This window comes from Thunnus maccoyii, chromosome 7 (genome assembly GCF_910596095.1).
Source record: "Thunnus maccoyii chromosome 7, fThuMac1.1, whole genome shotgun sequence".
NCBI classification, from domain to species: domain Eukaryota; kingdom Metazoa; phylum Chordata; class Actinopteri; order Scombriformes; family Scombridae; genus Thunnus; species Thunnus maccoyii.
In genome coordinates, this window is record NC_056539.1 from 16,271,754 (window position 1) to 16,287,827 (window position 16,074).

A 16,074-nucleotide genomic window follows, 5' to 3' on the forward strand; every position below is an offset into this window, starting at 1 on the left:
CATTCAACTGCATAAAGCTAATGTGCTGATCAGCTAGGTACAGAGGAATTTTGAGTCGATGGAGACAGATTGGAAAGTTGTTTTTCCACCCACAGAGCTAATTTAACTCTGTAGCAGCTGTTCAAATCTATTAAAAGCATTAAATTTACTCTGGTGTGTATAAATCTACAGATATATAACCACTGACTCACTGAACTGTTGATTTTTAACACTCTCTAGCGTGTCTGGAATATGAGTATGCATCATTAGTGAAAAGATTTTTGACGCCAACTCAGTGCTAATGCTCCGTTTTCTGTCTGAAAATGTGGTCTGTATTTATTTATCCGGGATTGTTTGTTTATAGCAAAGAGAAAAAGCTGTTTGTGTGCACACACAGTGGAAATGACTGAATATATTTCTCTCTTCATGGTATTAAATGGCTAAGTGTCTGACCCACTGAAAGAGGGAACAATGTTTACCTGGGCAGGAAAAGGACTCCTCAAGTCTGACCATATACTCATCATTACAGATTTTCCCTGTTTGAAATAGAAGAATGTATGCTTAACGACCTCTGTGCTTTTCCCCTCAGAGCTGCTGTGTAAATATCAAAATACTCCACAGGTTGTAGGAGTGAATGCATGCTGTTATTAATCCTGTTATTGTATTATTTTTGGGCCAGGAAGAGGGAATGGGAAGGGAGGCCAACCAGATGAGGCTGCGAACAGAGGAGGAGGAGGAGGAGGAGGAGGTGATGGTGAAGAGGAGAAGGGGGCGTTCAGGTTATTCAAGTGAAACCATCTAGTTATTTTTGGTCTGGATTTAGTTTCTAAATGCTCGTATTGTTTTATGGGTTTTGCACATGGGTGTCAGCCAATGTCGGGGTGTTTCCGTTCATACCAAACATCTGTTCATGTGTCACACTTCACGAGAAAAACGCTTTATGGCTCCAGAGACATACATGTAAACATACACACACACACACACACACACACACACACACACACATACATGGAGACATGCAGACATGAGACTGTTCATGTCTCCTGTAGTACAAAATGTTGTTCTACTGTGAAAAGAGGAAGGAATGTACATGTACAGGAGCCGTTGTAGACAAGGAAAATATATTACATGTTTTGTGCAGTAGAAAAAAAATTTACAAGGAGTAAGAGGCACAAATATTCAGAACTGCTCATTCCTTCAAGGCTTATCACAGTTATTTTGTAGAGTAAAAGATACAAAACATGATGAGCTCAATTATATCAATTTAAGTGCTTGAAAGGATTTCTATTTGCTTTCATTTTCACTGACTACACTACACTGAAATAAATTCAAATGCGTCTCTCTAAATCATTGCAATTTTTAAATATTTTTTCTGACTCAAACTTCATACTTATTTGTACCAAAAGTTCTCCTCTGTTACTTGCTGTGCTGTTATTTCCTGGATCCTACTAGACAGCTCTTAAATGGTTGGTGTTCTGTATGTAGGTGATAACCTCTACCAGCTTTGATTGTGAATGCATATTTATTCATCAAAATGACACGGCAGATTTAACCAGGCAGCTGAGGGTGAAGAAAAAAACCTCGACACTCTCTGATGAAGAATCAGACGTCAGGGACATTATGATGAGCTCTTTAAATAGCCTCCATTTGTCTGTTTCCATTTTAATCATAATGTAGGAAGATATTACTTTCGATACCACTCTCGGTGAAGAATAACTGATTGAAGTACCTCATAATGAGACAAGAAACTTCAGTGGCATGTTAATGCACCTCATAAATGTGGGGAGACGAGATGTGCACTCTGCCCTCTCCCCTTTACACCTGCATATGACTTCCTGGGTTGCAGCCAGGCAGTAAAAACACAGAGACACAGATTTAACCAGAGTGTGTGTGTGTGTGTGTGTGTGCATGTGTGAGAGGGTCTATAGTATCCCGACAGCCCTCCGTCTATAGGAAGAAGTTCTCAGACATGACTTAAACAAACAGACACAGACCTAAACCTCAAACAAAAACCTATAGAGTTTCTCCTCTTGATGTCAGATGCTTTAAATAGTTTGTGTCGTTACTGTGGTTTGAAAAAACTACTCAAGGTCCACTTACTAGCTTTTTCTGGGCTTTAAGCTGCATCATATTTTCTTCATCAGTGGATGTAGTTTGCTCAATTGGCATGGATGGACGATGGATCTGTTAATGTGTGAGCTCAGTGAGCCTCCAGTTGGGATTTTTTTTTTTTTTAAGTTCAAGAATGAACTTAAATGTGCACTGAGACTAAATATTTTTACACTTTTATGGTCTGTGATTTTACTGAAGTGCTCTCATATAAATCCAAGTTTAGTTTATTAATAGTCCCGTTAATGGCATGAACACACACTCACACACACACACACACACACACACACACACACACACACACACACACACACACACACACACACACACACACACACACACACACACAGTGTAAATTTGGTTGAATGAGGGCGACACTGTGTGGCCATGAACGGTAGTGTGATAAAACTTTATTGATGCCCAGAGTGGAAATTCGCATCTTCCAGCAGTGCAGATAACAAGGTAACAGATAAGGACTAGGAGTAACAAACACAACTAAATAAAAAGTAAAGTAAATGGAATTTAGTCTATGTACATTATAAACATTATAAACATTACAGTACTTAGGCTACATGACCAGACTTGTGGGATGTAAAAATAGAAAAGTTGTGCAAAGTATGTGCAGAAGCAATGGTTCTGGTAGGTGTAACTCTAGATATACCAGATACGAGAGAATTAAGGAGAATAAATTAGTAAATAAGTAATAAAAAATAAATATTTTTTTTAATCAAAAAGGATTCATATACACAGATCAAGGCAGAGAAGCCATAACAAACACCTCTTAATATACAAGGCACATCAGATCAGAAAGATAACTTAAATTATATAAAATAATAATATGATAATGTAAATAATAATAGAGAATAAATACAATTTAAAAATAAATTAATAATAATAATATGTCTGCACTCTTCCATAGTTGCTCTAGAGGTCATTATATATGTTCAGTTTTTCATAAGCTCTGAGGAGAGACTTCATGTTTTCTTTTCATTAGTCTCAAAGCACTGAGACGATCGTCCACAAGGTGCCTTTTAAAAACAGAAACAGGTTGTTCAATATCAAGTTTGTCTTAATGTCCTTCATGTTAATACCAAACACAATATTTTCTCTCGTGAGAGGAGCAAGTAGAGTGTCACAGAGTACATACAAAGGAAAAACTGATGATCTGCAGTTTCAATTTCATATCTCGATCGGTTTTCTATTGGTCCCTTTCATTTTATGTATATGGAATTGGCCTAAAATTATAAACAACTGGATTAGTCCATTGAGTTATTTTAAAAAAAAATTAAAATATAACTACCATAAAGCATGACCACTTGACTGGTTTTCTTGATAGAAATATCAATCCAAAGTATTTTGGAATACATACATGGACAAATAAGTGAAAATTTGTTTTTTATGGTTTAGACCTCAGTTTACGTTTTTGATCGTGTCTAAGTGGTAACCCTAGATTCGCGCGAATTCTCGCGAGATTTGTGTGAAAGTAGAAACTTTAACCCTCACCACATTTCAAGTGATCATTTAATCCAAACCATGATCTTTCCCTAACCCTAACCAAGTGTCCTTTGTGCCTAAACATAACCAGACCTTAACCACAGAACTGTCACATCATAAACAGCGAGACAAGAATAGCTTTAAGCGGGAGAGTTTCGTCAATCCAGGGTTACCGTCTAGACACGACAGTTTTCGGTTGGTTTTTGTGATTTCCTGGTGTGACGACACTGACCGTCGACGGGACACCAGGTAACCCGGGGTACCCAAATCCGAGGAGGAAGAGATGGAGAGCCCGAATAACTTTTGTGCTGTGAATTTAGCAGCTCTGTTGGTCTTCGTGCTGATATCAGCCTGTGTCCCGGTCAGCGCGTCAGCTGAACGGACGAAGACGGTGGAGTTCAACGTGAAACCGGGAGGAGTGGTGCACACGTTCAGCCAGGGCATTGTAAGTGACTGTATTTAACTATTATCTGTCATTTCATACAGTTTGCTTTTGCATTTTTTCATTTTCAAACTCCCCCGGATACATAGCGACAGTTAAAACACATCTAAACGTTTACATGAGTCTGTAAATGTGCGTGGAGGCTAACTCACTCCATTGTTCCTTATTAATCAACAGTTAACCGACTAATAACACCAAATAAACACACGAGGAGCTTCACTGTATGTTTAAACGGTGCGTCTCATTCATTAATCGGTGTCAGATTCAACATATTTGCTAATTAAAACAACATAAGTGAAAAAACTACATACTGAGCGTCTGAGCGTGATGACGACACAGCCTCTGAGCAGCTGCCACGTCGCTGTGCGTCGCTGCCACAACGGCTCCTCTGATTGGCTGAGAGCTTCACATACTGACACACTGGTTTGTATTGTTTAAAACTAAAGAAAAAATTTAAAATAACAAAATAACTTAAAAAAAATCAACTAAACGCTTTATTATTGTCCATTGATTATTTTTGTCCATTAATTAATCAGTCCATAAAATAGGCAAAAATAGTAACAAACAACCATCACAATAGTTTTACACAACAGTCATTTTGACTTGTCATCGCAGGAAACACACAGGTGCAACAGATGTAATGACAGCTCTGCCCATTTAAATAACCCAGCAAACCTGCTGTGGCTTACTGGGTTGAGCCCTCACACTAAAGCCCTTGAGCTGGCACACTTTCATGATATGCAGCCATTAATAAAGTTAATAATACTTTTTAATGCCTCTGTGTCAGAGCACAAAGTGATGTCCAATTAATGTAAAATAATCTGAAGTACAGATATTTCCCTGAAACTGCAAAATGTTAATTATCTTTAGTAATAATATTTGCTTGAAAAATGACAAACACAATGAATTGAGCATTAAAAGAAATCAAATCAATGACTTTTCTTTGGATCAGCTAATTGGTTAATCAACAAATTAGTTAACACTAGTTGCATTTTAACAATTAAACTACTTCATCTGACTAAATCTGTCATCCAAACGTGTCTAAATATGCCTATTATACCTGTTCCAAATGGCCTCATTCAAAGTCAGAAACTTGCATGAAAGTGTGTCTTTGTGGTTCATAACATGGATATAACAGCGCACACATTTTGACAATTTATACACACGAAAACTGACAGAAGCAGTTGTGCGAAGAATGAAAAAAGAGAGTGTGAGAGAGAAGTTCTGCCTGCTTTCTCACCTCCACATGCCTGGACAATCTCTGCACAAGGGGGCATTATTGTTAGATTGTCTATTAGATGCAGCTGACTTATACCGCCTTCAAAAAAGGGAGTTTTAGATGCTGTTAGATGATCTGATGAGCCCCTCATTCGAAGCATACTGATCCCTTTTAAATAGAAAATAGCTCAAAAACATTTCTCCTTCATACGCTGACACTTAAACCAAAACACAAACACACACGATTAATGGAAATTGTCATTTAAATACTTTTTTGTAGCTCTGATTAAAACTAAAGTTAACACGCTGTCTTCTTACAGCAGGAATATGAATGCTCATTCACGTACGCCTCACAAGGAGGAACCAATGAGGTGAGTGTCTCTGTTTCTGTCCAGCATCACGTTATTGATATTTAATTACAGCGAGTATTGTGCTTAAATATTCTTCTGTTTTTGTGCCAAACAGCAATGGCTGATGAGTGTTGGTCTGAGTGATGACGACAGACTGTTTTCCTGCTCTGTGTGGAGGTGAGGTTACCACACACACACACACACACACACACACACAGGATACAGAGTCTCAGCTTCAGCTCAGTGACCCTGACGACCAGCGTGTCATCAGTAACAATCTGTCTCGCCTGTCTCTGTTTCCACTGAGTCATTCTTTGATTTTTAGCTCATCGTGACAGTCACAGAAGAGACGAGAAGAGAAATAACACAACAATTTCTAACAATATGGTTTAAGTTATTCATGTCTGACTTAATAAGTGTATGAATGTATGCAAATAACTTAATGTTGATAACAAATATTCCTTTTTCATTCCTGTCAGGCCTCAGGGGAAATCATACCTGTTTTTCACTCAGTTCAAAGCAGAACTGAAGGGAACCAAAATCGAATATGCCAATGCATACGTAAGTATAAAAGAAACACTGGTGCTCTTCTTTTGTAGCTGCTGGGTTTCATATAACACCACAGAAACTCTTTTTTTAAAACTCTTGTGTTAAGGTAACCACATACAATGTGGCCTATATATCAGCCAATTATATCTTAGAGCTTGTGTGTCAGTTTGAAAGGCAGCACTGTTGTTTCGATGTTGTTCAGACATAAACAAAATGAAATTAATTAAATGCATGTCTTTCTTTAAACTGATCAATGCACAGCCGAGGTCCTCACTGTTGTAATTTGTTGGAAGACAAATTGCACCACAACCTGCAGGCTCTAGTTATAACACTGCAGGTGGAACACATGATCAACTTTCTTCTCAGTTTTAGCTCCTCAGCTTTTCTCCTGCTGTGTGATTAGTTGGAGTTGAGCTTGTGTCGGACAGCAGAGAGCTCACAGGACATTACTGCCTAACAAAGACAAACTGTAATGAGAGCGTTTCCTTGATATTACCTGGGATGTGTCAGGCACCCCGTCAGTGTTGAGATTAAAGCTTCTCCTGTGCCTAAAAATCGTTTCAGAGTTTAGAAATTACAGAGTCTGCACAAGTGTCAGAAAATCGAGGCAAAACACAGTTGATGACCATTTTTGCATTGCCTGCAAATAATAAACGATCCACCTATACACCAGCAGAACAGCAACACTTTGTCAGGCTTAACTTTACCTTTCTAGAGTGTTTGTGTGAGATGGATTCTGCTGCTTCTGAAACTACAGATAAAAAAAAATCTGTTTTACATGTAAAATAACACACATGAATATAATATGCATGTAATACAGTGTATCTGTATGCAATAAAGAGCTGCAATGATTAGTCAATTAATTGATTAGTTAGTTAGATCAACAGAAAATTAATCATCTATTTTGATAATTGAATAATCATTTTAGTCATTTTTTAAACAAGAGTGCAGAAAAAAAATCTACTTCCAACTTCTCAAATTTGAAGTTTTGTTGCTTTTATGTGTCTTACATGACAGTAAACCAAATATATCTTGACTGTTGGTCGGACAAAACAAGACATTTTAATAAATCACCTTGAGCTGTGGGAAATTATAATGCATATTTTTCACTATTTTCTGACAACTCATAGACTAAACAGTTAATCAAGAAAAATAATCAGCAGATTAATCGACAATGAAAATAATCATTAGTTGCAGCCCCAATAGAGCGTGTTAGGGTACAGCTTAAAGGATAAGTCTGGTGCTATTCTGTATTTTACTTACACCACGAAAAGAACAAAGCCAAAAATAAATTGATCACTAACAAATATTGCATGTGTAGCCAAAACCTGATGAAGCCTATTCTTCTTCATCATAGACGTCCATTATTGTCCAAAAAATATTAAAAGCAGCTGGAAACACACACAGGTGCAACAAATCTGTAGGTGAAAATCATCCCCAACAAATACATTATTTACTAAAAACTACAGTTCCCAGTTCTTTTAGGAAACTTTTGAGCCTTTTTCTAAAATGAAAATATCTTAAAAACGAAAGTCAGAATGTATTAAGATACAGACTCAGGTGTTGTTTATCTTTTTTATTATAGCTGTTTACAGTACGAAAAATAAAGAACATTTAATAATAATAATAATAATAATAATAAAAAACTTTATTTATATAGCACCTTTCAAAACAGTTACAAGTGCTTACAATAAAAACATTTAAAACACAGAGATTAAAACAAACTAAAAGCTATAAAAAAATAAACACATTATAAAACACAAAGGGAGTAAAACGCAAAATTGAAAATAATAAACATGAAATTAAAAACAAAATCCAGTAAAATAAGCAGACAGCCTTATTTCCTCGGGCAGGTCATTTCAGATCCTCGGGGCCCTGATGGCAAAGACTCTTTAGTTTTCATTCTGGTCTCTGGAAGAGACAGAAGACCTCTGCCCGAGGATCTTAAACTACACAAAGGTTCATAAGGGATTAAAAGGTCTAAACTATAATCTGGAGCCAGGTCATGAAGAGCCTTAAAGGTCATCAATCTTAAAATCAGTCCTAAAACAAACAGGGAGCCGATGTAAAGAGGCTGAAACAGGTGTGATGTGATCGTGTCTCTTGGTTCTGGACAGTCTGTAGTCATTTAAAATGTTTTATGATTCACAAACAGAATCAGGCGTCACCGAACTCAACCAGACAGACTTTTCTCTTGTTTCCGTCTCGTGAAGCACAAATGTGAGTTAGAAATTCGTTTTACTTCATCTGTTGAAATTATGCTTCGAAGAACCTGTTTGCTGGTTTCATACACTGCTTATACTAAACTCATGGCCAATAACGTTGCTTCAAGATTTTTTTAAAGTTTAGTTTTCTGAAATTATTGTGACGAGATTTTCTTTAGACCTCCGTTAGCTTTCAGAAATCTGGCTACACAACATTAATTGTCATCTTCCGAGAGACGGAGCAGTGCAGAATGTGCTTGACCACACAGTCCTGAGTACAACTGAACAAAGCATGCAATCACTTGCAATCTGCTGTCTACATCAACTCCGCTAATACTTATGTCTCCATGGAAACCAATAATTTGCTCCACATTTACCTGTACATTTTTAGATCCATGAATGATGGTTTGAACTACTGTACATCCAAGCCTGCATCATCTTTGACAAACTAACCGCAGGCAGAGAAAAAGTGACACTGAAACTTTATTCTGTTCTTGAAGTCAAACTGAGAGTCGTGTCTTTGCGTATAATGTTTCGTGGAAGGTTAATGTCCAGACTCTTCTCTGAGCTCAGTCACTTAGCGGAGGTCTGCCGTGTCTGATGTGGTCGTCGGTGAAGTGAAGCACACCTTGACACGCCTCCTTCCCCCAGCAAGGACAGTCCTGACACACTGTCATTAGTGAGAGCGCACGTTTCCTCCTCCCGCTCTGGCTCCGTGCCCTGCAAGTAGAAGACAAACGCACAGAAAGTAACTTCGCTAAATGACTGGGATAAAAATAACCTCACACACACACAAACAAACAAACACTCCCGCCACCCACCCCCCACACAACATCTCCTTGACCTTGTCGTCAACACCCTCCCACTTCCCCCGGGTTGCAATTTCGTCGCAACAGACAGTTCTCATCCTGTTTTGTTTATTTTTCTCCTTGTTTTTTTTTTTCCTGTCTTCCTCCCTGTCCTCCTCCTCCTCCCCCCCTCCTCTTCATCACTTCTGCTGTCTCCAGTCGCAGACAGCGGCGGCGGGACAGAGTGACGTGCCTTTGAAGCCGGAGGAATTTACCGTAGGAGAATCAACAGGTGAGAAATTGATTGAATTTCCTAGTGTTCAATCAGCTCCCTCTGCTTGTCATGTCAATGTCTCTCTCCCTCTCTCTCCCTCTCTCTCTCTCCCTCTCTCTCTGCCTCCCTCCATCACGTTGCGAGTTTCCCACTGATCTCCCTCTAAAGCGTACGCTCCAGCTGTGAGTGGGATGCTGTTCGTCCCTGTAGCATTATTTATTGTTATTCAGTTTCTGCACAAATCCCCACCGTGGCTTCAGTTCCGGACTGTGATTAGCAGGATTTGACAAGACACACTGAACAGCAATTAGACACTCACAGACTCCAAAACTCAGAGACTATCACAGACTTAAAGATAATCCCATCTGTGGAAAACACTTCCAGTCATGACTTCTAGCGATAGACTCCTTAACCACAGAAGGTAAATGGCTTTTTAGATGTAACGAAAATCAATGAACCGGCTTGTAACTCACTCACAAACCTGCACGTTCGCAGGCTGCGGATTCTCCACAAGGGGGAGCCACTAGTACTGCTGCCACCATGACAAAAAATATTTACTCAGTGTCTTGTTATAACAAGAAACTTTTCTCATTTTAATGAGATCCTTTTCACGTTTTAGCAAGATAGTTTCAAATTATAATGACGTGCTTTTCTCATTATTATTAGATGCCAAATTATTCAGTTTTAACAAGAAACTTTTCTTGAAATAACAACTTACCACTACCACCTATCTTGTTATATCGCTATATAAACTTTCTCATTTCATAAAATGAATGTATCTCATTAAAGCAAACTTTTTGTTATAACTGTCATAACAAGAAACTTCCATATGTTGTTAATACAAGACAGTCAGCGCCTAGAGAGATGATACTGTTGCCTACATCAGCTAGAAAAAGTCAATTACAAGAATTATGAGAACATTTAGTGATATAACAAGATGAAGTTGTGTGTTGTTACCACAAGAAACGTTTCTTGTTAAAACAGAATAATGCAGCTAGTAATTATGAGAAAAATTGGTCATTACAACATGAAACTATCTTGTTGCAACATGAAAAGAATTGTGTTCAAATGAGGAAAGTTTCTTGTTATAACAAGAAATGACACTTTTTTTGTAATGGTGGCAGCAATACGCTGCTAGTAGTTGACATTTTGACAGTAGTTGCATTTTTAACATTTGTGCTGCATAGTAGCAGTGAGTGTTGCAGGTTTATTGCTCTTGTTAGCTTTTTGTGTGTTTTTGAGGTTTAACATTCAACACAGGCACCACCTGTTTGCTAAAATAAAAATTATTTGTATATAGAAACATAATTCTGTTGCACAAACATCCACCAGACACACAAATATAAATGCAGTTCAGCTTTTGGCTGTAAAACACAAATGTTAAGATTGTGTTACTGAAAGTACTTTTTATTTCCTTTCTGTTCATCTGTGAGCTCAACTTCACATTTTCAGACATCAGACAGAAGTCTAAGTGCCCTTTGACTGTAAAAACAGTAACCAATCAAGAAAAAAATATTTTTTCTACTAATAAACAACAAATATTGAATTAATTTACTAAAACCTCAGTTTATAGTTCAAGTATCATCATATCAAGTAAAGACAGAATTTAGTCAACCTGAGTAACTATTTTTCTTTTATTCTTTCATTGTTTCCTTTGATCTTTCTTTTTCTTTGGACAAATAAAAAGTAATGATCAGAATTTAGCAATGCTCCAATTAACAAAATTATTACCCATTTCAGGTTTAATGTGTAAAGTTCAAACACACACATGCAGCAGCCACAAAAAGCACTAATTGCCTGCAGGTGTTACGAGTGTTGAAAGTGCAGCAGCTGCTACTATGTTTACCTGTAGATGGAGCACATCTACATCTCCTGCTGCGGTAACTTTCCTTGCCAATGGGCCGTGCAGGTTTGACTGGAACTGCAGGTCTGAAACTGCTGCTTGTGCAGTTGGACGACGATGCCGGCGGGTTTCAGGTTCATTAGGTTGCATTAGTGACTCTGTGTGTCCTTTTTTTTGTTTTTAACGTCGTCTCTGATGGTAATTTTCCCTCCTCTCTGACTTCTAGTGACCCACACAAGCGGAAAGTTCAACGCTCAACTCTCGAAACTGACTGCCATCGGACGGACACGACACGATGAGCTGTGATTGGTCGGGAGTCTGACTTGGCTTTGGTCGTGTTTTGACCAATCAGAGCACTCGAGGGAGCTCTGACTTGAGCCTGTGCGTCACAGCTCAATGAAGGATGGATTTGGAGTTCTTCCTGAGTAACAACCAAAAAAATTGAAGTTGGATGATGATATTGTCTTGGAAACGCTTTGTATGTCAGTACATTAATCACCTGGTATGTTCTTACAACACCGGATTTACCCTCAAAAAAATAGTCCTACTTTAAATTCTGCCATAAGAGAAAGTGCTTCCATACAGTAGTTGATTCTGAAGCTATAAGACTTACAGAGAATAAATCTGTTCTGATCCACTGGTGATGTAGTGAATGTATATAGAGGATTGGAGACTGGGGGCTTATAGAGTATAGATAACATATTTAGAGTAGGGAGGGATTTATCCATCTTGTGTAATCCCCAATATCATCGCACACACATAAACAATTACATGTTCCTCAATCTCTCTCCCTGTTCTGAGCCGCTGTTGAGGAGAAAAACCTCGGTCTGTTTCTTCATCTTTCTGTTTATCTTCATCTGCTCCAGATAACTATAAGCAGCGCATTTGATCCCCCCCCCCCTCGCCCTCGATCATCAATGAGTACTACTTGTGATAGGTTTTTGTTATGTATTTGGCCAGAAGGGATACTTGTAATACAGCAGATAGCAGCTTCATAACATGGTATTAAGAGAAAGATATACACATGATGACTGTATTTTTGCAATTTTTTTGATAAATCTTAAACAGTGTAAATGTGAATTCATTGTAAAATTCCCAAGTTTAGAAAATATGACAAAGTAATGGGAATAAATGTTTTTTATTTTAGTGAAAATTACCTAAATTGTGATCATTTTAATTAGACACGAGTAGCAGGTGCTGCACCTATCCCTTATTTGTAATATTCTCCTTTCTAATTTTAAAGTATTTCAATGACTTCACGCTAACGTTGTTTGAGCTTTAACCCAAAAATACTCAAATATAGAGTGCGCACACACATTTGGCTGGTATAGATGCCATCACGTATTCCTGAGCCCTTATTGAACCCTTTGCTTTCATCCTTCAGTGCCACATGTGTGGATCAGCGAGGATCCTGCGCAGGTTTCTGAAGTACATCATTATTACGCGTCCTGCTCGTCTCCCCGCTGTCTCTGCTCTCTTATGTAGCGAGTAGGATTGCCTTTATCTTCCTGACATTGATCCAGCCCTCTTTAGATCCGCACAAGTGTCCACAGGACGAGTTCTGGTGGATTGATTTCAGATTTGAGGATTTTGCTGATTTGTTTCTGTGGTGGGATTACTTGTGAGACTCGTACCTTTGTTTGGGTCTGGGTTCGGTTTCTCTCATCTGTCTAGAGGTGATCGTCATGGCTCGAGGAAATGCTCAGCAGGGACGTCTGTGTCCCTTTTGTCACCGACGAAGCTCCCTCTGGGGTCACACAACAGGAAATAACCACGTCCAGATGCTGAGCCAGAATAGAAAAAAAACACACAAGATGTTACTTATTTTCTTTTCTTTTTTTTTTTTTCTACTTTCTTGATGGTTTCTGATTCATGATGATACGTGATGGATGTTTCAATAAAGACGCGTTGTCAGTGTTCTGGAGATAACTCACTGTTTCTGGTTTGTTATGTCAGTCATAATCTGATTGAACCTCCCACAGCCTTGTTAAAGGGTAAACATGAAAAGTAAGGAGAAATTTGAGTGCCAGCGAAGACACATTAAATATTCTGAGCACTGTCACCGCCGGGCCACAGTGAACATGCGGAGAGCATTTATATGCCCCTGTCATATCTGTCCAAAGTAACAGCAATTTTAGCACCAGCACTAATATATTCTTAATTTAAACTCAGTTTTTATGCAGCATATAAAAAAGCCAGTTTCTCAGCATACAAATGAGACCTCATATGAAACTTATATATTAAAATAGGCATTATGAAGAAAATGTATTCTGTAAACGTACTCAATTACCATATATTGTCCTCGGATAAATGTTTCCATGAGATAAAGAGTTTCCATTGTTTCTTCTTAATTTCTGGGGGGAAAAGGCTTTGCAGTGAGGATCTACTAAATCCAGCGGCGCATATGGGAATGTATAGGGCTTTGATCTTTGTTGGCTTATAGAGATATAGAGTCAGGAGGGATTTATTCATTTTATGTTAAGCCAAAAGAAAATCAGTAATCTTGATTGTCCTCAAATTGGCATCAGTTGGTTTGAATTTTATGATAGAGGAACTGCCATGTTTTATTGAAACCATGCGGTTTACCAGTACTTAAATGTAAAATATAGCCATGACTGTAACTATGAAACGTCAGGATTTCATGTTGACAGACTCTATTGTGTTAGTAGCACTTTGGAAGAGCTGAGTTTCAACAACAACATCATGTACATGACAGGCCGTGCCAAAAAACTCCCACAGAGTCTCCTACTTGTAAGTAAAGCATCTTATAGCAAAGCTGTGACTATAACAAACTCTGTTTGTGGCCTTGTGGGGAAAGAAGAATTGACACTTTTCTCATAAGATGGTTGTTCCGTTGAGTAATGAGTCTCTGAAGCACAATAGCTCTTTATTCAGCACCAGTTCACTCTGTCTCTGAGACTCAGAGCTGCCTCTGTGCCCATATGTCACTACTGTTTACCATCTGGAACCAGTAGAGATGTTTACTTTCAACTTTTCATCTACAGTACAAGCATCAGGAAAATATGTACACTTGATGCTGCCAAACACTGGCTTAGATTATGATGGCGTGCATTAAATAAAGAAACACTTTTAATCACACTAGCGCTGTAGTAGGGGACGCCATTTCATTCATTGGTCGGTTCACCACTTTGGTACAGAACAATGTCAACAACTCTCAGATGGATTTGGAGGGAGAAGAGATGAACACGGGAGGGTTCTGGGGGGAAAAACATATAGTCTTTACTCTCCTATGATAATGTATTCATGTCATACTTTCAATAAAGATATTCTTTTAAAAATAATAGATAGATTAGCATGAAGTTTTGTACACATTTATGGTCCCAAGATGATGAATCCTACTGATTTTGGTGATCCACTGACTTTTCATCTCGTGCAACCAGCCAGCAGGTTTTGAGTGAAGTCTTGACAACTATTTGATGGATTGCCATGAAAGTTGGTACAGAAATTCATGTTCACCACAGGAGGGTTTGTACACACTAAAAATCACTGGGTCAAAATTTACTCAATTTGGGACAAGCACCAACACAAAACTGGGTTAATATTACCCAGAAAGCCACTGACGACAAATACAACAATATCAAGAGCCGTGACACTGTTTACGTAAATGTTGGCAAACTCTTCAAGTAAAGGCATGTTCTGCCCATCCACCTCAAGGTGTAATTATCAGTCTTTACTGCTTGAGCACCTGGTGTTTTAGTGCTATCTTAATTTACTGTTGGGTTATTTACACAAACTAAATAATCTACTTTACTTAAATTTACATGTCATGGTTTGTTATTGATTGATAATAACTTAAAATTATATGAAACAATACATTTGTAACAGTTTTAGGCTAATGTTTGTTGTGTGTACTGGGTCAAAATAACTTATTACTTTTGGGTAAACCTTGTTGTATTATGTTGTAATGTTGTACTGGTGCTTAATTGACCCAAACTGGGTAAAGTTTTGACCCAGTGATTTTTACTGTGTAATAACTCAATAATCCTCAGACTATTCCTTCTGACTTTGTCCAATACTTTGGTTGATGCAACACTAATGACATTCCCATCAGCCTCAGCCGTACTTTGTGTGGTAGGTGCTGATTAGCAAATGTTTGCATGCTATGTAACACCCTAAACTTAGGTGCTTAACATAGTAAACAAACTAGCAAGTTAAACATCATTAATGTTAAACATTGTCATGGTGAGCATTTTAGCATGCTGACGTTAGCATTTACCTCAAAGCACCTCTGTGCCTTACAGCTGCACAGAGCTGTAGACTCATGTTTAAGCAGAAAACTGTGATGTTCTATATTTTTCTTAATGTCAACAAATCCCACAAAAAGACAAACACCAACGAGTATTTTCTTGGTATCAAAAGCCTGATAGCTCAGTCTTCCATCGTTTATTAATATTTTATTCACCGCCAAACGCACTATTTCCTCCTCTAGTGTCCTGCTGTTTTAGAAAATTACTGCTGTTCTAAAAATGAAACTACAGATTTGTGAGACTTTTTCTTTTAAAGATTTACTTCTTCAGGAGGATCAATTGGGCTTAAGTCTGAGTGTCACAGACAGGTAGGAAAGTCATAAAGTATTGAGAGACGGATTAACACACTGTTGGTTTTGATCTTTTCACTTGATTTGTTGACAAGAAAAATATGGAATAACACCAGCTTTATCCTTTAAGAAGGCATGAAGGCATTGAAATGAACTACAGTCACATTTCAGAGAGGACAACATGAATGAATGAGCCATTGATTTACTCCGTCTGGCATTCCAGTGTCTCTTTTTTTTCTCTTTCCTCTCTCACACACCTGCCCCCT

At 38.1% G+C, this 16,074-nt stretch overlaps 1 protein-coding gene across 1 annotated transcript; it reads left to right on the top strand.

Annotated features, from left to right (window-relative positions):
- The first annotated feature begins 3,633 nt into the window (after positions 1 to 3,633).
- Positions 3,634 to 13,179, top strand: mydgf (myeloid-derived growth factor). Its single transcript, XM_042417779.1, has 6 exons — positions 3,634 to 4,027; positions 5,563 to 5,613; positions 5,708 to 5,769; positions 6,072 to 6,153; positions 9,353 to 9,425; positions 11,477 to 13,179. Exons 1-6 carry the CDS (start codon positions 3,866 to 3,868, stop codon positions 11,554 to 11,556), a joined length of 510 nt encoding a protein of 169 aa, XP_042273713.1. The 5' UTR covers positions 3,634 to 3,865; the 3' UTR covers positions 11,557 to 13,179.
- Positions 13,180 to 16,074: the final 2,895 nt, after the last annotated feature.